General features: G+C 46.7%; 1 protein-coding gene across 1 annotated transcript in view; it reads right to left on the reverse strand.

The window, feature by feature from the left end:
• ADGRB2 (adhesion G protein-coupled receptor B2) overlaps positions 1-22,771 on the reverse strand; it is a 183,511-nt gene that overhangs the window by 47,142 nt on the left and 113,598 nt on the right. The window contains exons 6-16 of the mRNA XM_048501614.1: positions 20,185-20,349; positions 13,583-13,747; positions 12,815-12,916; positions 11,612-11,718; positions 9,987-10,181; positions 9,228-9,296; positions 9,005-9,113; positions 8,239-8,385; positions 7,756-7,831; positions 7,192-7,294; positions 6,623-6,666 (exon numbers count right to left, since the gene is read on the reverse strand). Coding sequence (XP_048357571.1) covers positions 6,623-6,666; positions 7,192-7,294; positions 7,756-7,831; positions 8,239-8,385; positions 9,005-9,113; positions 9,228-9,296; positions 9,987-10,181; positions 11,612-11,718; positions 12,815-12,916; positions 13,583-13,747; positions 20,185-20,349 — 1,282 coding nt within the window. The remainder of the gene's footprint in view (positions 1-6,622; positions 6,667-7,191; positions 7,295-7,755; positions 7,832-8,238; positions 8,386-9,004; positions 9,114-9,227; positions 9,297-9,986; positions 10,182-11,611; positions 11,719-12,814; positions 12,917-13,582; positions 13,748-20,184; positions 20,350-22,771) is intronic.

The following is a 22,771-nucleotide window of genomic DNA, read 5'->3' on the forward strand; positions in this document are numbered from 1 at the left end:
CCTTGGCCTAGTCACAGTTCTCTCTGAGCTCTCTCAGCCCCACCTACCTCACAAGTGTCTGTTGTGCGGAGAGGAAGGAAAAAGAGATTGTAAGCCCCGTTGAGTCTCCCTACAGGAGAGAAAGGTGGGATATAAATCCAAACTCCTCTTCTTCTTCTAAGGGAGGTATTTGGGGATAATGATGAGAAGAGACAAAGGGGTACAGAGTAGCTGGGCTTAAATTCTCAAGAGGTAGGGCAGGACATCATCCTAACTTGGATGGCCATTTCATCAGATCTCAAAAGCTAACTAGGATCGCTCCTGGTTGGTACTTGAATGGGAGACCACCATGGAAGTCTAGGGGTACTACACAGAGAAAAGCAATGACACACCACCTTTGAATGTCTCTTGTCTTGAAAATCCTAGGTGGTCACCTTAAGCCAACTGTGACTTGATAGCAAAAAAACAACCAACCAACCACCATTGAATATCAAGACAAAAAAAGGATTTTTTTTGTGCATCTACATGGAATATGTGTAAGGAATACTGTGTCCAGTTCTGGGCACCTCAGTTCAACAAGGATACTGACAAGCTGGAATGGGTTCAGAAATGGGCGACCAAAATGGTAAATGGTCTGGATTCCATGCCCAATGAGGATTGGTTAAGGAAGTTAGGTATGTTTAGTCTGCAGAAGAGAAGGTTAAAGGGTGACATGATACCCATGTTTGAATATCTGAAGGGATGTCATGTTGAAGATGGAGCAAGCTTGTTTTCTGCTGCTCCAGATATCAAGACCTGGAGTCACAGATTCAAAGTACAGGAAAAGAGATTACACCTAAACATTAAGAAGAACTTCCTGACCGTAAGGGTTTGTTCGGCAGTGGAATACACTGCCTCGGGACGTGGTTTTTAAACAGAGGCTGGATGGTCATCTGTCAGGCGTGTTTTGACTGTGTATTCCTGCATGGCGAGGGTTGGACTTGATGGCCCTTGTGGTCTCTTCCAACTCCATGATTCTAAGTTTCTATGATGCTTGGCCACTGATGCTGCATGAAGGCCTAGTATGACTTATACAACTGTATTTCTATTTATCTGCATGGCATATTTTTATACCACCCTTCAAAGAACTTCGGGATAATATGTGGTTCTCCCATTTTATCCTCAAAGCCCTGTATAGCAAGATTAGGCTAAGGGAAAGTGACTAGCCTAAGATAATCTAGAGAGTTTCATGGCTGAGTTGGGACTGGAACTTGGGCCTCTGGTCCTAGTCTGCCATTCTAACCTTTCTATGACACTGCCTTTCATTTGGCTCAGAATACAAAAGCCCTCCTGGGAAGGAAAGCCAGCACTGTTGTGATGAGCTGCAGGTGTCTCTCTCTGCAGCTCTGATGTCCCCACAGGGGCTTGAGTGCACACCAACAGATGAACCCTGCCACGACTTCTTGTCTGTAGCGAGAGGGAAATCCGTCCTACATCTGCTGCTGCATTCTCCTGCGGCCAGCTGGTAATGAATTACGTGCTGCAGGCAGGAGGCTTCAGTCTCCAAGCGCCTGGTAATCAATAGCTGTTAGTAATGAAGTTAACCCACTGTGGAAAGGGGGAGGAGTCGGCCTAGTTAAAGAAGCCTCTCATTTTTTATAGCATGGGCATGGATTTGTTGGGGTCCTTCCTGATATAGAAATGAATGTGCACCTTTGATACAATGCGGACAGCAATGGAGAGAATGTTTAGAACCAGAGGACAAGATAGCTCCCTCACCTCACCGGCTTCAGGTAACCGTGAGAGTTTGGGGGTGGGGAGATTTTCATAATTCCAGGTGTTAAGCTGAAGGCCTCTCCACTGTAAACCTGGGAAGGTGCGGCGGAGTCCATATTTCTAAACATTGGGAAGATCTTCAATTTGTGTTCTCTCCAGTTTCAGCTTGAGTGTGTTCAGAGCCATGATCTTGTCTACTCGTGTGCGGCTTGCAGTCTGGGGCCAGAATCAGCCAGCCCTGTGAATCAGGGCCCACCCATGATGTCTTTTATGTCATCTGATTGCTGTGTTTGTCTAAAATGAGTTGCTAGGGAGATTTTCACAAACTCCATACTCTGCTAGACTGTGTTCTTGTGATGCTAACAAACTGGATACACTCATCCATATTATTCTTCACTGCCCCTTACACTTGTCCGAACACTTGTCCTTGGACAATTGCTTGAAAATCAGAATGGTCTTTTGGACAAGGATCGTGTGAAGCTTTTGTTGATTGACAGGAAAGAAACAATAACCTCTCCGGTGGCTTATTTTCTATCCATCATAATGGCTGACAGATCCCGCTACACCAGGGGCCTGCAACCTGCGGCTCTCCAGATGTTCATGGACTACAATCCCCATCAGCCCCTGCCAGCATGGCCAAATGGGATTTGTAGTCCATGAACATCTGGAGAGCCGCAGGTTGCAGACCCCTGCACTACACCTTTTCCAACATCAAGCTAAAGACATAAGTTGCTCCCTTTTTGTAAACAACCTTGATTTTTAATTATTTTTAATTATTTGATTTTTAATTATTTGTTAATATTCCCTTTTATCATTTGTAAAATGCCATTACAGGTTTTTGATTGATTGATGAGTTGCTTTGCATTCTGGAACTTTAGGGAGTCCCTTTGGGGAGAGCAGCAGCATAGAAATGCCCTAAGAGATAACTAACATCAACTTTTAGCCCTTGAATTTGTGGGCAAAAGAACCTGGAACAGGTAACTCACATCCTACCTCCAAAGACTACCCAATGAACACAATGAATACAATGCTTTTCTTTACATGCACAGCTTGTTTGAGGGACATAATTATACAGGGGGGCTAGAACAGAAAGTCCTCATGACGTGTGGATAGGCAAACTTCCTGAGTCTAGCTGGATCAGAAACAATATGGAACTGCTGTTAGCCTACCTTTTGAATAAACAACAACAACAACAATAAATCTACCTTGTTCATGTGGCTAGATAGGGTTTATTTACTCTGTTCGGGGTCAGTGTCTATTTGTTGTGGTCTGGTGGCTAAGGTGGAACAAATGGAAATTGACTCCCGACAAGATAGAGTGGATATTGGCTGGCAGCGGCAGCATCCTTGAGGGCACTATGCTCTCCTTAGATGGGGTTAATTTATTCCTATCAGTTAAGAGTCCTGGGGCCTCATGAGAGGCTGATCTTTACTACAGCAACAAGTTCACGCTGCAGCAAGGAGTGCTTTTTTTTTAGAGTTTCGTTTGTCATGTAAAGTGTCTCCTTTCATGGAATGAACATGCCAATCCGTAGCATGGTGACCTTGAGATTGTACATGCTGTATATGGGGGCTGCCCTGGCAGACAACAGAGTGCAAATTCTGCAGGTGTTTGCTGTCTAGTGCTAATCCTTGTACGTACACACACAGTCCAGATTTTACCCAAGTTGTCATTTGTTCCTGAGTTTAATCCAAGGTGCCCTTTGGGGCCCTGGACCCAGAAATATTTAGAACTGCCTGTCTGTCTGTCTCTCTGTATCTCTCTGTGTCTTTCTCTGTGTCTCACTCTGTCTCTGTCTCTCTCTCTCTGTGTCTCTCTCTCAGGATATCTCTGTGTGACTTTTCGGTCACTCCATCCAAGATCTGGTCCTCTTGCCTTTTTACAGAAAGGGGTTGACTGTTGCAGGCCCCATCTGAGTTTTTCCTGCAGGGGTTCCCACATAGAGGAACAGCCTTCCCAAGGATGTCAGGAAGGTATCAACTCTGTGAATTCTGAGAAACCCAAACCTTCTTAATGGGGTGTTGGAAGTTCTTGGTGGCTGGATGGCTACAAGGCTGTTGCTAATACTGGTCACTGATAATCACTGGGAAGGATTTAGATTTTGTTCATCTTTTTAAATCACATGTACGTTTTACAATTGGTCACAAGCTGCCTTCAGCCTACTTGCAAATGATGTGAGATGAAAAACTCTTTAAGCAAACACTTAGATTTCTTTTGTCCCCCTTAGCCTGGCACCAAGGCTGAAAGCAGGTACAGCAACTTCTTAAACTAACTCAACACCAGCTGCATAAGGTGAGTTGCTGTTATTCCATTCTTATAAAGGAAACAACTGATAAACCATCCATTACTAGCCTTGTGCCACTGATAGTAGGGGTCAAGGCAGTCTAGCTTGCATTCAGTCAGTTGCAGGGCGGGCACAAAGGGGGAGTGCCAATCATTTCATGAGCCACCAGAGGCGTAGCAAAGGAGAAAAGCGCCCGGTGCACTGGTGCGTCCTCCACCCCTGCCCTGGAACCCCCCCGCCCCGCCCTCACAACACACCTGCAGGGGAGTGCACCTGGTGCGTCACACACCCCTTCCTTGGAGCTACGTCTCTGTGAGCCACTGATAGGTAAAGCAAGTCACAGTCCTGTGGCACATTGCACCCCCTCCCTCCATTGCCCCAAACAATCAGTTCGGTGGCTTTGCTAGAGAGCCAGCCCTGATGCCCAGCAGGAATACAAGCCTGGTCAGATGAGGCCTCCAAGACTGACTCAGTCCAGGAGCCGTTGAGGCAGCAGGGCAGCTGGTATCCAGGTCTATAACACTGGAGACTTGCAACAGACTAACAGGTTCCCCGAGGTAGTTCAGGTCTCTGATGTTACCTTAAATAAGACACTAGGTGCCTTTGAAGAATTAGTGTCCGTCGTACAGAGTTCTGCTGCTCGTACACACTCTATCTTACTGCAATATTAGTTCATTTTATGAGTTATAAAATATTTCTGTATTGCTCTTCAACACATACAGCCTAAATATAACTACTGAGTAACTCAGTAATGCAACAATAAAAAAACTCACAAGATAAAACTGACAACAGGTTGCCCAGTGACAACCAATCACAATTCAAACCCCAAGAAAATCCTTGCAAAAGGTGGTTTTGGTTCCTTTTTCTGAATGAGGGCAGCCTTCTCACCTCCTCTGGCACCCCATTCCACAAAGGACAAGGGCAGAGGTGAAGGAATCATAAAGAAAAACTGGCTTGAGGACCATAAGTGGCCCCCAGGTTCATAAGGTGAAAGAAAGCAGCGGCGTAGTGGTTAAGAGCAGGTGTACTCCAATCTGGAGGAACCAGGTTTGATTCCCCGCTCTGCCTCCTGAGCTGTGGAGGCTTATCTGGGGAATTCAGATTGGCCTGTACATTCCAACACACGCCAGCTGAGTGACAAATCCAACCCTCCTCCTCCTCTTCCTCCTCCCCCCCCCTACTCCTCCATCTCCATCAGATATGTGGGCCCCAGGCTGTAAATGGCTTTGAAGCTAAGAACAAGCTATTGTTGAAGGCTTTCATGGCCAGAACCACTGGGGTGTTATGGGGTTTCCGGACTGTATGGCTGTGTTCCAGTAGTGTTTTCTCCTGATGTTTCGCCTGCATCTGTGGCTGGCATCTTTACTACCATCAGATCCTCTGAAGATGCCAGCCACAGATTCAGGTAAAATGTCAGAAGAAAATGCTACTGGAACACAGCCATGCAGCCCGGAAACCTCACAGCACCCCACTAAGAACAAGTTTCTTTAAATGAGTTTGGAAAGAAGAAGAAGCCAGGGTAATAAGTTTCGGAAGAAGTATAATACCTTCCCGCCAGGTATATAAAGTATGTTACATCAGATATGCAAAATCTAGACAGATATGCATACCAAAGACGACCACATCTCAGCAAAGAAAACATGCTGTATATAGAGACAGTTCTACAATGAACAAAATTTAGAGATATCTACAGCCTTGGACCGCCAAACAGCTCAAGTAAACACGGAGCAGGAAAAAGACAAAAGGCATTGCTTATCTTGTTCATAACAATGTTAGCCCTCAATCCATACACATATCCTGGCTGTCTGCCACAATCTCAAGAAATTGATCTTGTTTTCTTATAAGGCCTAACTAATCTTATTGAATGATAATAGAGACACTATTAATATAACCTGATTTGACCCAGGCTAGCTCAGTCTTATTGGATCTTGCAAGCTGAGCAGCATCCGCCGTGGTGAGTACTTGGATGGGAGATGATGAAGGACACCCAGGGTCACTATGCAGAAGCATCCAAAGGCAACCCACCTCTTGCCTTGAAAACCCTGTGGGGTTGCCAGGTTGGCTGTGATTACACAGCACTTTTCCCCACCGCCGATGTAACTCCCAACAAAGCAAGTTTTTACGAAGTCATTCTTCAGCACAGCTCCGTCAAGAACAACTCAGGCAACTGTTCTCAATACAAATCTGTCAGAGATCATACAACGATCCTACCAGAGGACTAAGCGTCCCACCAAGGGGAGCAGCCAGTCACATGCCTGTGCACTTGGGAGTGAGTAGCATACTTCCTCCTGACCCACAAAATGCTTTCCCTCCTAATGACATGCTTTTTCAGCCAATTGGATATTTCAAGTTCCAGAATAGTAAGTGAGCAAGGCAGACTACAAAATGGACTGAAGAGCAGGGCAGGCAGAGCTAAAAACACTGTGGAAAATCTGGGGGAATCATCTATCAACAATCCCCCTACACAACTCTCTTCACAGGCAGTAAAGTTGCCAGTCAACTGTCCCCCTCCTACTCCCCACCCATTGTCTGTGCAGGCCCACCATCTCCCATGAGCGTTCGCATACAAACACACCTCAGAATAGCAGGCTATAATGTACTCACGCTTTGGTGTACTCCCAAGTCACACACTGTGGATGCGAGGTGCCCTGGTGGGGTAGACAAAGAACAGAGTAAGGTAGAAGCAGGGAAGGGTGAACCAGATGTTTCATTGCAACCCAACAGCCAGAACACTAGATTCTTCTGGTTCCACTTTCAGTTTATGAGGTGTTGGGTCATCCCACAAGCAGCGAAACAAAGCAACAAGCCAAAACCCATCTAATTCAGTCCATCCTCTGCTACTAACCAAGATTTAAATGGTTTATCCCCCACCCACCCAAAGATTAATGTAATGGTTCCCCACCTCCCTTCAAAGATTAGCGTTTTGGATACACACTCTGCTTCAGAGAAAATTATGCTCTGACTACAAAAATCATGGGGGAGGAAGAGAGAAGGGGAAACCTAAGGTGCATAACACATCAGTGGAAGTTGGACAAGGAGAGAATCTAGCAGAATATATATGTAAAAAGACAAAACCTTTGGGGTTGGATGCTACCTGTCTTTCCAACCGCATGGTTTCCATGCCACCATACCAATTGGGGGGCGGGGGGGGGGAGGGGGCTTTGTGCACTTACATTGAAGATGTGGGACAATTCCACAGCAATCAAGGGTTCCATAGCTTTGGTTGGTGGCCTCACTGTCACCGTAAGAACTCTGGACATGACAGCCAAGGGACTTCTGCAGAGGGAAAAGGAATTAGTTCTCTTGTTTGCTCAGGATGTGTTCCAAAGCCAGATTCTAGGTAATCTTGTGGCTTTAAAAAAGACCAAGGGCTTGTTTCTGGAGAGAGGGGAGCACGATATAGCATTTGCCATCATTCCATTTCCTCCCTAACAACCTATTTTTTCAGAACCCAGTATTTAAAACAGGCTGCTGCAAAATCAGGCCCACAGATAAGGTAGGGAGGAGTCCTACAGAGGGAGACCAGCACCAACGTCATTGACTGACATAATCAGATCAGTGATGTCAAGGAAGACACACTGGTATTTGGGCAAAAACTCTATGGTAGAGGCTCTTTTTACCATAGAGTTTCACCCAAATACAGGAGCGCCTCCCTCAACCCTACTTGACATTTCCTTGGAGACAAGTGTTTACGCACTAGAGAGTTCTGTCTTACAGTTTCCACGTGAACTACTAACCGAGGAGGAGGCAGGATCAATCCCAGCGTACGATACAAGATAGCACCGATCACAAAATAGGCTGATTCGTCCATTTCTGTGCAGAGAGAAAGGTGAACAAAAAAGCAAGATTGATGCACTGCTTAATGGCTGTCCCACCCTGTTGACTGTACTGATTTATACTGTTTTTTAAAATGTAGATTTCAAACTCCAGATCATCCAGAATTCTTTCAAATGTGCTATGACAATTTAAAAATTAAAATTCGTAATTGCAACTTTATATACATACATATTTTCACACTCAAACACACACACACACACACATATTCTACAGCCACACACTGGTAATCATGTGTATACTGGGTTAACTTCAGCAATACTGCAGCTCCTAGGCAATAAATACAGCCCTCCTTTTTCATTCCAACCGAGATGTGTATGAAGGGGTCACAGGCAACCAACTTGCCACTCCCCCAGATGCTGAGCAGCTCATCCTACACTATTTACCTGAGGATGAGAGGCTCAGCACTTCCTTGGGGATGAAGATCTTGTCCTCCGAGTGTCGTGCCCAGTCCTTCATTCCCCGGCGACCTTTCATGGGGAAATTGATGTCACTGGAGACAGCTGAAACTGGTTCTCTCTGGATGCTGATTACTGCCAAGGGTGGGAGAAAGTAAAAAAAAGGGGAAGAACAGGGGAAGGGGAGGGGGTCACTACCAGATTTTTTATGAGTGATCTGTCAGTACTTCTGGGTGGGGGATCTAATCTGATGTGTACTCTGGAACTCTAAATGCTCTAGCCTCAGGGAGCACCTGGAGCACAGAATGGAGCAAGGCTGTGCAATATTGGTTCCTGTTACTGGCAGGCCATGAGAAGCCTTAGGGTTGACCCAGTCTGAGAACCCACATCTGGGCAACAGACAAGAATTCCTACCTGCTGTACTGTAAATGGGACTGTTTATTAGAAGAGTTATTCTGATTTTATTTCAGTGTTCCAGGTCTACTGTATTTTATTTAGTTCAATGTAATCTAGGTCTACTGTATTTTATTATACTGGTCTTCGATGCATTGTTTTTCTAATTCTGTAATCCACCTACAGTCTCAATGAGAAAGGCGGACTATGAATAAATGAACGAATTTCGGCCTACAGTTCTAGGCCAAGCTTCCAGCTCCAATCACTGAACATGCCTTTCAGGCTTGGTTTCCAATCCAGCTGCTCCGATACTTTCGCTCCTGCCACCAATGAAACCACTCCCCATCTTCTGGCCACTCACCCAAATTGTCTGTGACAATGAGTGAACTCTGGAAGGCTTTGAGTGCGTCTCCCACCAGATGGATGAAATCCTCAACCACCTTCATGAGAAGGACAGAGCCAGGCAAGACCTGAAAAGCAGATCCAAGGATGTGTCTGTGTGTCAAAATAAGAAGGCATACCCCCTCACCCCCCTCCCCACCACAAACACACCTGGCCCTCTGGCCCAACCTGTACCTGCTTACCTGTTGAGCATCCTCCCACTTGTCCCTGTTTTCTGCATCCACCATGTAGCTGACAACTTGGAAGAACCGCTGTAGGGGAAAAGAGAGGGTGAGGAACAGCTTCTGGGAAGGTTCCAGCCGTTACATAGCCTGGTCTTCTTCTGCCTTTGGGATAGCCTCAAAATGAGGTGGGAATCTCCTGAGCAATTTCAGCAGTCATACCATAATTTTGCTGCTTCAGTCTCAATAAGAACTCCTAAGTGAACTTCAAAACATTGTGGTGGTGACAATTCTGCTCACATTTCATCACCCCCAGTTTTTCTGGTTTGGGCGTTTCATTTAAAAAGCACGTTCCTAGATCTCATCATGTGGAAAAGAGATCGTGACTGTATGACTCGGCTACCAACCGGAGGAAGCACCTATATATTATATAGGAAGCACCTATATATTATATTATATATTATAGCTAAGCAAGTTTCTGACTTCTGGGGATGGCATTTCCACAGTCTTGACTGTCCCCAAGGACAGCAAAATATCTTCTTTGAATTTTTAAAAAATCTATGCATACTGCATGAATTGGGTCACCATTTGGCTTTGTTTTTCGAGCATAATAAAAAGAACACAGACCCCATTCACTGCAATGCTTACACATAATGCCACTTTAGCACTCCTTACCACACGGCCATACAAAAGCGTGTCTTCCTTAAGAACACTTCTCTGCCTAGGCACCCCATGCACTTTAAAATTGCCAATTCCCGCTCCAAAACCTTGGGTCAATACCTGCACGTCATCTGCAGAGGGGATGTAGGTCGCTCTCTTGTAAGTGTCTGTGACATTGCGCAGGATCTCCACAGAGAACAGCAGGTCCCCGCTGTAGTAGGTCTTGCGTGCCACGAGCTCCAACAGCCCACGGACCACTTGAGACATGCCTTCTCCAGCCAGCATGCGCTGCCCCTTGGCCAGGTGTTCTCGGAGCTGAATTCAGGACAGGGTAGAATAGGTAAGGCCAAAGCTCAGTGCCGGACTGCACACTAAGCATACGTAAGGTGAAACTGCCAGTTAAAGGACCCCAGACTGTGGGGTTTTTAAATGGCCTTAGTCCTTGAACAGTTGCTGCCAGCCAGAACAAACCTTACAGACTGCTGGATGAGCTCAGTGTAAAGTTACCTCTTGACAAAGCTATGCACATTTGAACCCTCTGAAACCCACAAGACTCAGATGGGACGCCTTCTCTGAACTGCCCCAATCCAACTCAAAGCCATTCTAACAGGTTTGGCAACCTTTTTCTTTAACAAGATCTACTTCTTGGTCATGAAAAATATTCCAAGCCACTTCACCACCACCACCACCACATTACCAAACTTTGTTTTGTCTAGAAAGAGCAACAGAAGTTAAATTATCCACCCAGCCTGTCAGTACAGAAGAAACTCCTATAAGCCAAATTATCAGCAAAGAAACAATTCCTACTTTCTTTCATGATCTTTCCCTGGGCTTCTAGGGCTATAAACACTACTCTGTAGCATCCTGTGGCCCATCTGTTGGAGACCCCTGGATTACAACGTATGCTCCTCCCTCTGTTTCCTTCTACTCACTGCAACGCTCCCCCGTCCCCAAATACCAGGGGTCTTCAACCTGTGGATCTCCAGATGTTCATGGACTACAATTCCCATCAGCCCCTGCCAGCATGGCCAAATGGGAATTGTAGTCCATGAACATCTGGAGAGCCACAGGTTGCAGACCCCTGCCATATACCTTGCTCTGGAAGACTGTTGTTAAGCCATAGCCAATTCAATGCACTAAGAACTTTCCAACATGTACTTATCCAGATTTAACTAAACAGGCAAATAAAGAACCAATGATACCCCTTTTAAAAGACAGAATTTTATGTATGCAGATAAAGCAGCTTTCTTGATCAATGAAGAAGAAGAAGAAGAGTTGGATTTATAGTCCCCCCCTTCTCTCTTGAAAGGAGACTCAAAGGGGCTTACAATCTCCTTTCCTCCCCCCCCCCCCCAAACACCCTGTGAGGTGGGTGGGGCTGAGAGAGCTCAGAAAAACTGTGACAAGCCCAAGGCCACCCAGCTGGCATGTCTTGGAGTACACAAGTGAATCTGGTTCACCAGATAAGCTTCCACAGCTCAAGTGGCAGAGCGGGGAATCAAACCCAGTTCCCCAGATTAGAGTGCACCTGCTCTTAACCACTACACCACACTGAAATGCACGAAGAATTATGCATTTATTACTGCATTTGTTCTTGTTGTGGGTATAACCACACCTTTCCTCCTCCCATAAGATTCTCCCTTCTTTTTACAAGGCAGGGGCAAAAAAACCAGCAACGCAGCAGTACAGAAGAGAAAGAGAGAGACAGAGGGAGGCTCAAATGCCTATCACGAGTCTGCACCTACTGAGAGATGTAAGTATCGGTATTCGTGGGAAATGCAGCGTGCAAAGCTGGGTGCACTCCAATAAGCCACACCCTGGGAGTTGAGCAGGCACCGGCGACTGGCAGATCCTAAGGGGAAAAGATAACACAACCAGAGACCTCTCATAGGTGTGGACATTCAACATGCTTGATCCTACCCAGACCAGCGGCCATAAAACATGCTGCCAAAATTGCACAACTAAATATGTAGCTTTTCCAACATGGCTAACTTAGCAAGACTACTTCAAAATCTTCAAGGGCTGGGGTAGGGAGGGATGTTTGACAAGGTGTTGTGGCAGGAGACTTGCAAAACACGGAGATATATGCAATTTTTTACATTATACAAAGTTAGAAAGAGGCCATTTTCATGAATGACTGGATGTGTAAGTGGTTAGGTTCATTTTTTTAAAGGTACAAAGTTGGAGTGACAGATGAGAGCAAGGCAATGCTCTGGGTGTAAGGAACTGTGAAGTTAGTACCTATAAAGCGGAAGAACTCTTTTGCACATTGAAGCAGTACAGAAATCAGGATAGAGCAGGAAAACCTAATAGAAACCTTTTGGCTAGTGTGGCTTTTAAAAGGTAAAGGTAGACCCCCTGTGCAACCACCAGGTCATTACTGACCCATGGGGTAATGTCACATCACAATGTTTACTAGGCAGACTGTGTTAATGGGGTGGTTTGCCATTACCTTCCCCAGACATCTACACTTTACCCCCAGCAAGCTGGGTACACATTTTACCAACCTCAGAACGATGGAGGGCTGAGTCAACCTGAAGTCAGCTACCTGAAACCAACTTCTGTCAGGACTGAATTCAAGTCATGAGCAGAGCTTTGACTGCAGCTTGCCACTCTATACCCTCGAAATGTACAGAAAAGGGCCTTCAGTTTCCACTGGGATACCCAGGTAAGCCAAGAGATTTCATGGCACACCCGCCTTCATCTTCACCATCTGGCCTCTATAAGGCCTCCTCCCCCTCTCGCCTCTCCTCCGATATCATCTAGACCAGGGGTAGGGAACCTGCGGCTCTCCAGATGTTCAGGAACTACAATTCCCATCAGCCTCTGTCAGCATGGCCGGTAGGGGCTGATGGGAATTGTAGTTCCTGAACATCTGGAGAGCCGCAGGTTCCCTACCCCTGATCTAGACTCCCTAGGTGGGGATACCCTCTCACCAAGCTGCCTACCTGTGGCATTGGCTGGGCATTTGTTGTAGACTATTTCACCAGCCGCGGCTTTCTTCCAAGTCATGAGCGTGACGTATTCCTCCTTGCACATCTCGTGGTATGCTGCAAAAGGAAAAGATGGTGAAAGGTGAGGGGCTCGGTAGAGAGAAGCAGGACTTCTGAAGTACACGGACAAGTCTGGAAGTTTAGGGGTGAACTGGTTGGGTGATAGCTGTAGAGGGTTCTTGGGTGTAAGCTGAGGATATGCATCTTTTGAGGAACTAAGGGGTGTTTATGGATGGGCAGAGAGTATAGAGGAAGAAGAGAACTAAATGGGGTGGTTACAGGTAACGCCCAACAGGATAAATGTTGGTGGGTGGGCTTGCAGTAGCTGCTCAACTGACCAGACCTGGACAGGAGGTCAGGCTTGCAGTTCAAACCAATCTAGAGCCTTTACCCTGGTTGCTCACTGTTGATGGGAATGATGCACCACCCTCTTCCTTTCTGTTCTTGAGATAGCTCACCATGGTAAGGATCTGGGTAAGGCCTTCTGGGTTCATGCCCCAGAGCTCCAGATAGTGCTGGTGGAGGAATAGTTGATGGGTTTGGGTTGGGGGCAATCAGAATTACCTTTGCAGGTAATCCACCAAGACACTGGCGTGAGTGCCCAAAGGGGCAGATAGGGTGGTGAGGGTTTGTTTCCAAGATTCACAGAGACCCCCCTTTGCCAGTGGAAAGGAGAGATTGTCTCACCACCGGACAGGTTGAAGTGCACCCCAGTGAGGATACCTGGGCATTTCTTCTCGTTGCACGTCCTGACTTCCTCCCCGCTGCCCTCGCACGGGTAGCCTTGCACGCCTGTCCCTTGACACATGCGGAAGCGTCTCTGCCAGCCTGTGTCGCACGTCTTGGAGCACAAACTCCAGTGGTTCCATGGGCCCCATGTGCTGTCCACTTTGGTCCAGGAAAGCAGAACGGAATAATCAGAAGACCCTTCTCAACTGGCGAGCTCCCCCTTCCCCTACCACACACACTCCCAAATTTAGATTCGTATAAGCCAAAAGAACAGACAGGATGGTAAGGAGACGGAAGAATTCTTCCTTTATCACTGGGGTGCAACTGAACTGGCCTGGCTGATAATTACTTTAATCAAGTATTCCACAGATGATTAAATCCATTTATCAATAATTCAGATCTCATTTCATCCAAACTGTCCCTTCTTCTCTTCCCTACCAGGCCATGACCGTGAGGGTGCCCTTAACAAATGGAATTCATTTTAATTCCTCAGGAGGTGAGTTTCCTTCAAGGCTTCTGAATTCTACAGATCTCATCTGGCTTGAGTAATAGGATTTAATTTTCGTGAATTATCAAATACATTGACAGACAATATCCAGAAAACTACCATGTCCAATGATCAACTTAACTAGTATTTTTTAGGCTGGGACTGGTTTGCCAGCTAATTCAGTCTAGCTAATCCAGTCTAGACCAATATTTCCAGACTTCTGGTAATAGAGACTTTTTTCCAAATTAAAAGTGGAACCATTAAAATACTTATACTTCCAAAGCCTTTTTTTACAGTGTGTGAAAATTACGGTTTTGAGTAGAACCACTCCCTGTTTCCCTGCAGTGACCTTAATGAGGACAGATAATTCTTCTGTCTCCATGTTAGAGTGTGACTAAATGTCCCTGAGTTCTCTACCTGCAGCAGAAGTGAATATGAGGGAAACAAGACCAGAACAGGGAATCATTCAGAGACACATTGAGTAGCCTCCTCCGCAGGTTGTGTAGGATAATTTGGGGTGATAATTTGTTTCTCACTGCATCCCAGTGTGCTTTGCTCACAATTCAGGACAGTGAGTTCTGGCCTCTACAGTCTACCAGTTTTCTGACCCCACCCCCTGGTCTTCAGCTCTTATCTTGGTTATTTGAGTTAAGCTGGGCTGAAGACCACTTTATACATTCACTTGCATCATGAAGTAAAGTTTTCCTAGGCTGAACTATTTCAGGCAGCATATGGGAAGTTGCACAACTCCCCATATACTTTTTCATGGAGATCTTCCCTGTTCTTCCAACATACAAAAAAACAGCTTTGTATATACAAGGATTTTTTTGTTCAGTCTTTGAATCTGAACCCCTCTCCTCCCTCTGCCCCAAATATACATTTATAGCTTGAAGTCTTATAGCACCTATTTCTGCTGAATGCACAAATTCTGTTGATACCCCCTGCCCCCCCCCCCCCAATGTAGCTTAGCCAAACTACCATCCTCTGTGCCGGGCCTACCAGCACAGAGACAGTGAAACCACCCTGAAGCCATGTGCAAAGTCTCATGGGAAATAAATCCTGGAGATGAAAACTCACATTTGTTCCCCAGGAAGCCATCCCAGCATGGCATTTCCCACTCTCCTCCATCTGTAGCGTAAACATCCAGTGCTTACAGATAAAGAGGCTTAATGGTCAGCAAAACTGTTTTGCTGGAGAGAGAACCAGTCCGAGCCGTATAAAAATGGCAGAAATGGAACCAGTGCAGCAGGGGGCTCACAGCGATGGCTGGGCTTCCTCCCAGAATCCTGGGAGTCCAGCTGCCTGCTGCATGACTACAATTTGTATTTATTCCTTTAGGTAATTTATAACCCAACTTCCCAAGTATCCCAAGATGCTTTACAATACAAGTAACACTTAAACACCAAATACAACCCTAAAAGAAACTGATATTAAAACAAATCGATATCTAAAAAAAGAGAAATGTAGTGAAAGACCATAAAAACTCAACAGCAGCACTCTCAGATAATCCATTAAAATCCAATTTGAAAGTGGAAGGAATATTATAGCGTGGCTTAATAGAAATCCAGAACAACACAACTTTGGACTGCAAGGCCCCAGCACAAGTGAAATATCACAAACCCAGACAAAAGGGAGACGCTGCTGGCTAAAAATAGAGGCAACTGAGGCTAGTGCAGGCAGTCTGCTCTGGAAAGGGTGGCACCTTCCTATTAAGGATCCAGTTTTAAGCTTGGAGTGCTATTAGATCTGGGGCCGTAGATGGTGGCCCAGGTCTCTTCTATGACATGGAGTCCCTTTCACTGGCTTTGGTCAGCTCTCCATCTGCAGTCCTTTCTCAAAAGACATGATTTGGTCACTGCTATCTGTCAGTGATGAAGGGAGGGGGAACTGCGCCCAGGGCATGAACAGCCTCCCCGACCCCGCCTCCCCGTGTGACTGCAATGGTGCTCTGGATGTCCCCATTGCAGCTACACGCCTGCTATCCGTGCACTAATTACAACAGGGTTAGACTACTACAATGTACTCAATGTGGGGCTGCCTTTGATGATGGCTTAGAACTGCTCTGTCTCCAAGGAAGTCTACATGGCTTGGACAAATCTCAAAGACACACTTTATTCCTTCTTGGTCTGCCCACCAGCTAAGATCTTTCCTGCCAAACTTTTCAAGGTCTTTTGTCATGGTAGAACCTAGACAGTGGAACTCAATCCCCAATGAGGTTCACGTAGCACCTGAGGCCCCTTCCGCACATGCAGAATAATGCACTTTCAATCCACTTACAATGCACTTTGCAGCAGGATTTTACTGTGTAGAATAGCAAAATCCACTTACAAACAATTGTGAAAGTGGATTGAAAGTGCATTATTATGTGGAAAGGGCCCGAAGCAGCCATCTTTTGGATACCAGCCAAACCCTTTTTATACTCCTGGCTATTTAAAGTACTTGTCTTCTAAAGGTGTTAATTTTGTTGATCATGTTTTGATATTATAATTCCCTGGACTACTCTTTTAAAATGTTTTAAGCCTCTGTATTTTTCTACTTTTCATGTTAATTGTTTTACATCTGTTAGACTGGTTTTAAGATTTTAACTGGAATACTGCCTTGATGCTTTATTGATTTTTATCCGCTGTTATTTTATACCACTGCTTTGTAATTGTTTTTATTTGTTTTACTGTACTTGCTGATTTTATTGCATAAGCTGCCTCATGAATTTTATATTAAGAGTATGGGATATAAATATTTTAAATACATAAATAAATCTTAAGTTTTAAAGGCCCTCTGAAAAAGACAAGCATTACAATTATGCTGAAAGGCTGGAAACGATAGGGACAGCCTCACTTTGGAAGCCAGGGAGTTCCCCAACGTAGGACAAAAGCAGAAGCAGTTTTGTCAATAGCATCTGCCAATATTTTACATTAATATTGTGGCAGTAACTTTTTTGATACCAGCTAAGCTGATTGGGGCAATGGCACAGAATGTTCACAAACATTCTAAATACTCAGGAAGAAAACTGTTTGATGGAAGAGAAAGTTGACATTTCGGCTGGGGTTAAAACTTCCCACAAGCCTTTGGGACAGGCTGAACTGGGGGAAGAGGTCCCAAAAGACAGAGAATCTTAAAGAGCAAGGAATGTGAAGGAAGGGTGTACTGTAGGCAATGGACGGGGAAAAAGGGCGGGTGTTAAAGAAAGCTGGAGGGAATGAGGAAAAGAAGCACAGATAGGCCTAAGAAGAGAAGGCTTTGAAGAAGAGGAGTTTGGATTTATACCTCACCTTTCTCCCCTGGAAGGAGACTCAAGGTAGCTTACAAACTCCTTACCCTTTCTCTCCCCACAACAGACACCTTGTGAGGTAGGCGGGGCTGAGAGAGTTCTGAAGAACTGCAGTAATGTAGCAGTGCAGCAGGTACATTTCTGGTTCACCAGATAAGCCTCTGCCACTCAGGTGGAGGAGTGGGGAATCAAACCCAGTTCTCCAGATTAGAATCCACCTGCTCTTAACCACTACACCACCCTGGCTCTCAGAAACACTGCAATGCTTAGATCAGCTTAGGTAGAGGGGAAGCAGAGGAAAGACAGACATTGTTAGGAAGACTGTGGAAAGGAAATTGGCTAAATTAAACCTAAAAGTGCGTGGCAGTGGCAGTGATGGAAGTATCCAAAGATGAAGTGGGAGTGATGAGAACCAGTGCAATGCAGTGGACTAGTGTAGGCCTAGCATCAGGGAGACCCTAGCTTGAATTCCCAGCTTGCTAGATAACACTGAATAAGCCACACACTCTCAGCCTAACCCACCTCTCAGTGTTGTTGTGAGGATAAAATGGAGGAGAGTAGAATAATGTAAGCTACTTTGGGAGAGAAAGGTGAGGTATAAATGAAGTGAGTAAATAAATAAACAAACAACCCTTGCCTAGAGTCTGAGTGGCTACTTGCTGAAAGAAAGCAGAAGGCAGGCAAGGGAACTCTGAAAGGCTAGAGCAGTGGTTCTCAACCTTCCTAATGCTGCGACCCTTTAATACAGTTCCTCATATTGTGGTGACCCCCAACCCTAACATTTATCCATTTTACAGATGGAGAACACTGATGCAGAAAGTCTTAGGCGACCCCTGTGAAAGGGCCGTTCGACCTCCAAAGGGGACGTGACCCACAGGTTGAGAACCGCTGGGCTAGAGTCCTTCAGCCACGCAGCATGGGGACACAAGGCTACCATGGACATAGGACAGCAGGGCAAGTGGCCACTGACCGTCTCAAACAGATGTGAACTGACCAGCTCATTTCTTGGCCATGGTTTACAAGCTACAAGGATTCTGAAGCTATGCAGTGGGGCTCCACCAGTACTTCTTTCAAGTCCACAGCAGACCCGACGCAAGATGGAACAAAGCAGTAGCCAGCCAGAATTTGAACTGGAAGCTCTGTGTTCAAGTCCTGCTTCTGTTAACAGAGTCAGCATGTGGCCACAGGCCAAATCAAACTCAGCGTGAACGGTCACTGATGGCTGTACCACATTTTCCCAGATCACAAGCCTCAAACTGTGCAAGCCACATTCTCCCCAGGCACCTGAGGGTGTGCAGGGGGGGAAAGGTGCCAAGGGGATTTAACTGCCCCGACAACCAGTTCAGGATGCATTCGGCACCTCCGTTCCCACTTCTGGTTTCCAGCCCCAGCTGTCACTCGTCAATAAAAAACCGGCAAATGAAAATTGATGCTGGAGGGAAAAGAAGGCAGCCGAGGGCCATCTGTCACTGCCGCCGGATGACTGGCATCTCTGAACCCGCCGTACCAGGCACCGTGGCTTTATGGAGAACAGCTGTCGCTCCAGACAGATTGGCAGAGCTTGGTGCCGACATGCAGGAGCGCCTCGCCAAGCCTGAGCTCTGAATGTTGGCTGAGGTTCTGGGCAGGAGCAATCCAGGGGTCTTCCCGTTTGGGGAAGCCATCTCCAAGGGGAAATGTTAAGCCAGAAGACTATCCTCCTCTCCTCAAAGCTACGGCCTAAGCCCGAGTCATCTTGGATGAGCTCTGAGCATCTTGGACAATGGCTGCACACCTTCTTTTCTGGTCTGCAGACCACCTCCTCCCAATCGCATCCTCCCGGCACTGCAGTGTTCCACCTCTGCCAAGGGGAGGCCAGGGCAACCCTACCTGGGTTAAGACCTGGCAGGTTCATTCTCCAGATAAAGATCTTCAAGACGAGCAGCCAGAATGGAGGCCTCGGGATCGTAATGTGTGGAGCAACCAACATTGATTGGTGGCACTTATCAGCTGCTTCGTTTGCCAGGAAAACTGGCACCCAAATGCCACCAATCAATGTTGGTTGCTCCACGTATTACGATGAGCAAAGGGGGCAGTCAAAGGACTGGAGGGTGGCAAAGCGGGAGTTGCGGGTCAGTGGAACAGCATCTGCTTGACGCGCAGAAGGTTGCGAGTTCAATCTCCAGCAGATGGAAGGTGACGAGAAAGACTTTGACCTGAGACCCTGCAGAGTTGCTGCTGGTCAGAGGAGACAGTTCTGACCTTGACAGACCAAAGGTCTGTTTCGGTCTAAGGAAACTTCGTGCAGGGATCACGGGAGCCTGTTTCGAAGCAGCCGACGGTCTGGGGAGGGCAGAAGGTCAGTCTTCTCCAGTTTCCTTTCCACAGCCTGCCGAGCAGAGGCTCTGGGGTTGAAGAAAGCTCTAAGGTGTGAGCGCAGGAAGGGATGAGGGCTTTGAGCCAAGACATTGGCAGTTTGGCATTTGGAAGAAGGGGGAGAAGGAAAGCAGGACTTCTGGGTGGACTTAGGACAAATTACCTGCAGCTGCCAAAAGAGTTAAGGTTCTCCGGACCTAGTACCACCCCCCTCTCCCCCGGAATTTGTTGCAAACAACCATCCACACACCAGCATGTTGGACACCTCTATAGGCCTGCCAGCTTGGTGCCTTCTCCAGTGCTTTGGCCTGACCTATGGGTATCCACCAACTGTACGGCAGGAGCAGGACTCAGCATTCCAGTCCTGGATGTCTCGCCTAATTAGTCCAGTCCCAGGAAAAGTGACAAACATTATTCCCAGCAACCCTTCTGGGGGCTTAAATGGACTCCCCACCCCCCTGCAATGGACACTGGTGCAGTGCTTACCTGGACATTCAGGGTTGTAACACTCCCTGGCGTCGGCATGAGCCCCTTTGCACTCTGCCCAGCCATGAGCCGAGACGCTGCACTTGCGGGTGCGCTGCTGAGTCCCGTTGGAACACGACACAGAGCAGCGGCTCCAGGATCCCCAGCTCAGCCACTGGCCTTCCACTGTCGGAAGAAACACAGGAGAAAGCCCATCAATGTCGGGGAGAAGGTGGAAAAGGCCCTGGCTGTCCAGGTGATCCTCACTACCATTTCATTTAGCTCCCTGATGTAAACCTGGAGTCTCCAATTACTTCTACCACAAACTACAAATTAACACCGGTTTCTCTTCTGGGTTATTACCTGCACACTACTGACTAACCCTGGTTATTCTCCCATGTCCCCCACACACTACAAGCTAACCCTGGTTGGCCTTCTATGTTCTCCACGCACTGCATGTTAACCCTCATCGTTGTGTCAAGCGCGAAGTACCCACCCCAGAGGAGGGGAAAGACAGCTATTCTACCAAGATGGCTACTACAAGCAGACTGAGACGAGGAAAGGGAGGGAGTGAAAAGAAAAGGAGAACACTCAAAGGTCAAGTGAACTAGCATGCTGTAGTAGTTAAGAGCAGGTGGACTTTAATCTGGAGAACCAGGTTTGATTCCCCACTCCTCCACATGAGTGGCAGACTCTGATCTGGTGAACCAGATGTGTTTCCGCACTCCAAAAATTCCTGCTGGGTGACCCTGGGCTAGTCGCAGTCTGTTCAAAACTGTCTCAGCCCCACCTTCCTTACAGGGTGTCTATTGTGGGGAAAGGAAGGGAAAGGAGCTTGTAAGCTATCTTGAATCTCCCTACAGGAAAGAAAGTTGGAGGGAAGGGTATAAATCCAAACTCTTCTTGAATGGTTAGTGGTGCTACTGGCAGCATCCCTGTGTTTAGATCCTTTTTTCCTCACTTCTTGTACATTTTCCTAGTGTCTGGATGCAAAGCATGCCCCGCCGGTGGTAATCAAAGATGTGGAATGGGCTCAGGGGAATGCAGGACATTGGCACATTAGAAGGGTATAAAAATAGGGTCACAAAGTGTAGGCTCCTCAGTCAATTATGACCCACTACTTTTCAGTCAAGTGTTCACAGAGGGATAGCCCACAAGCTCTGCCAACAGGCTGTTTTGAGAGAGAACTGAACTCTTGGCCTCCCATTCCTGACTATCCAGTCAAGGTGGCCTTCCAGGAGATCTAGTCCACAGCCAAAGCCCTTGCTACCTCACAGGGTGAGAGTGGTTAGCTTCTTTCACTGTAGGGTTGGTGTCTGTGCCAGGGGTTCCAGCCTATGCATGAAGCCAATCCAGTCCAGTGGAATTCTGGGTAGTGGGAAGTGCTCTGAATCCAGTGGGAATTCTGCACGGTAACCAAAAGCTCAGTCTGAGGCAGGGTGAGTAAGTGTTTAGGCATCAAGATTGAAGGAAAAATTATTCTCACAAAAGATTCTGCTCATCTTCTACCACTCCATCTAAACAAGGGTAAACCAACACCTCATGGGCTGAGCTACTATTACACTGCATCTGGGTCCGTCACGTCGTCACACCAGATGAAGGCCAGAACCTCCATGTTCAGGACTCCCACTGTTTTCTAAAGCTTAGTTCTTGTGTGTATTGCAGTCCTTGTAATCAGCGCACCTTGTCACCCTTTGTGCTTCACCCTTCAGGGGTGCAGGCCACCTTCCAGCATGGTGTAGTTGTTAAGAGCAGGTGCACTCTAATCTGGAGAACCAGGTTTGATTCCCCACTCCTCCACCTGAGTGGCAGAGGCTTATCTGGTGAACCAGATGTGTTTCCGCACTCCTACATTCCTGCTGGGTGACCTTGGGTTAGTCATTCAGAACTCTCTCAGCCCCACCTACCTCACAAGGTGTCTGTTGTGGGGAGAGGAAAGGAAAGGAGCTTGTAGGCCACCTTGAGTCTCCTTCCAGGAGAGAAAGGTGGGATATAAACCCAAACTCTTTTTCTTCTTTCAATACCCAGCTTGCCAAGATCTTTACTTCATAAGTCCTAACACTCTGCTGCCTCTGACACAAGAATGTTTGTCAGTCAGAGGTTAAGAGTGTTGGGATTAGTATCTGGGAGACCCAGGTTTGAACCCTCCCTCATACCACAGAAGCTCACTGGGTTACTTTGGGCCAGTCACACTTCCTCAGCTATTACCCACCACGCAGACTTGTTGTGAGGATAAAACACAGGAATGATGGAAGACATCATTTTAAGCTGTTTTTTATCATTGTTGTTCACCGCCCTGAGCCCCTAGGGGGAGGGCAGTTTAGAAATCAAATAAATAATAATAATACTGTGGGTTGCCATTGGGGAAAAAGGCAAGGTATAAATGAATAAACAAATGTTTGCAAGAATTTTCACACAGTGTGGAAACTCAACAGAAGCATCAAGTCAGTCCTTAAAAGGCCTCTTTGCTTCAGGAACTGATCTAGCAACGGAAGGTGAGTTTCCAACTGGATTGCACAACACTGCATTCCCCTCTTGCCAGCTGTGCATATTTTGCGTATCCAGGCACCTGGCAGCCCACAATAAATGGTTAGTGAGCTGTGCCTGG

This window comes from Sphaerodactylus townsendi, linkage group LG06, assembly GCF_021028975.2.
Source record: "Sphaerodactylus townsendi isolate TG3544 linkage group LG06, MPM_Stown_v2.3, whole genome shotgun sequence".
Classification (NCBI taxonomy): Eukaryota; Metazoa; Chordata; class Lepidosauria; order Squamata; family Sphaerodactylidae; genus Sphaerodactylus; species Sphaerodactylus townsendi.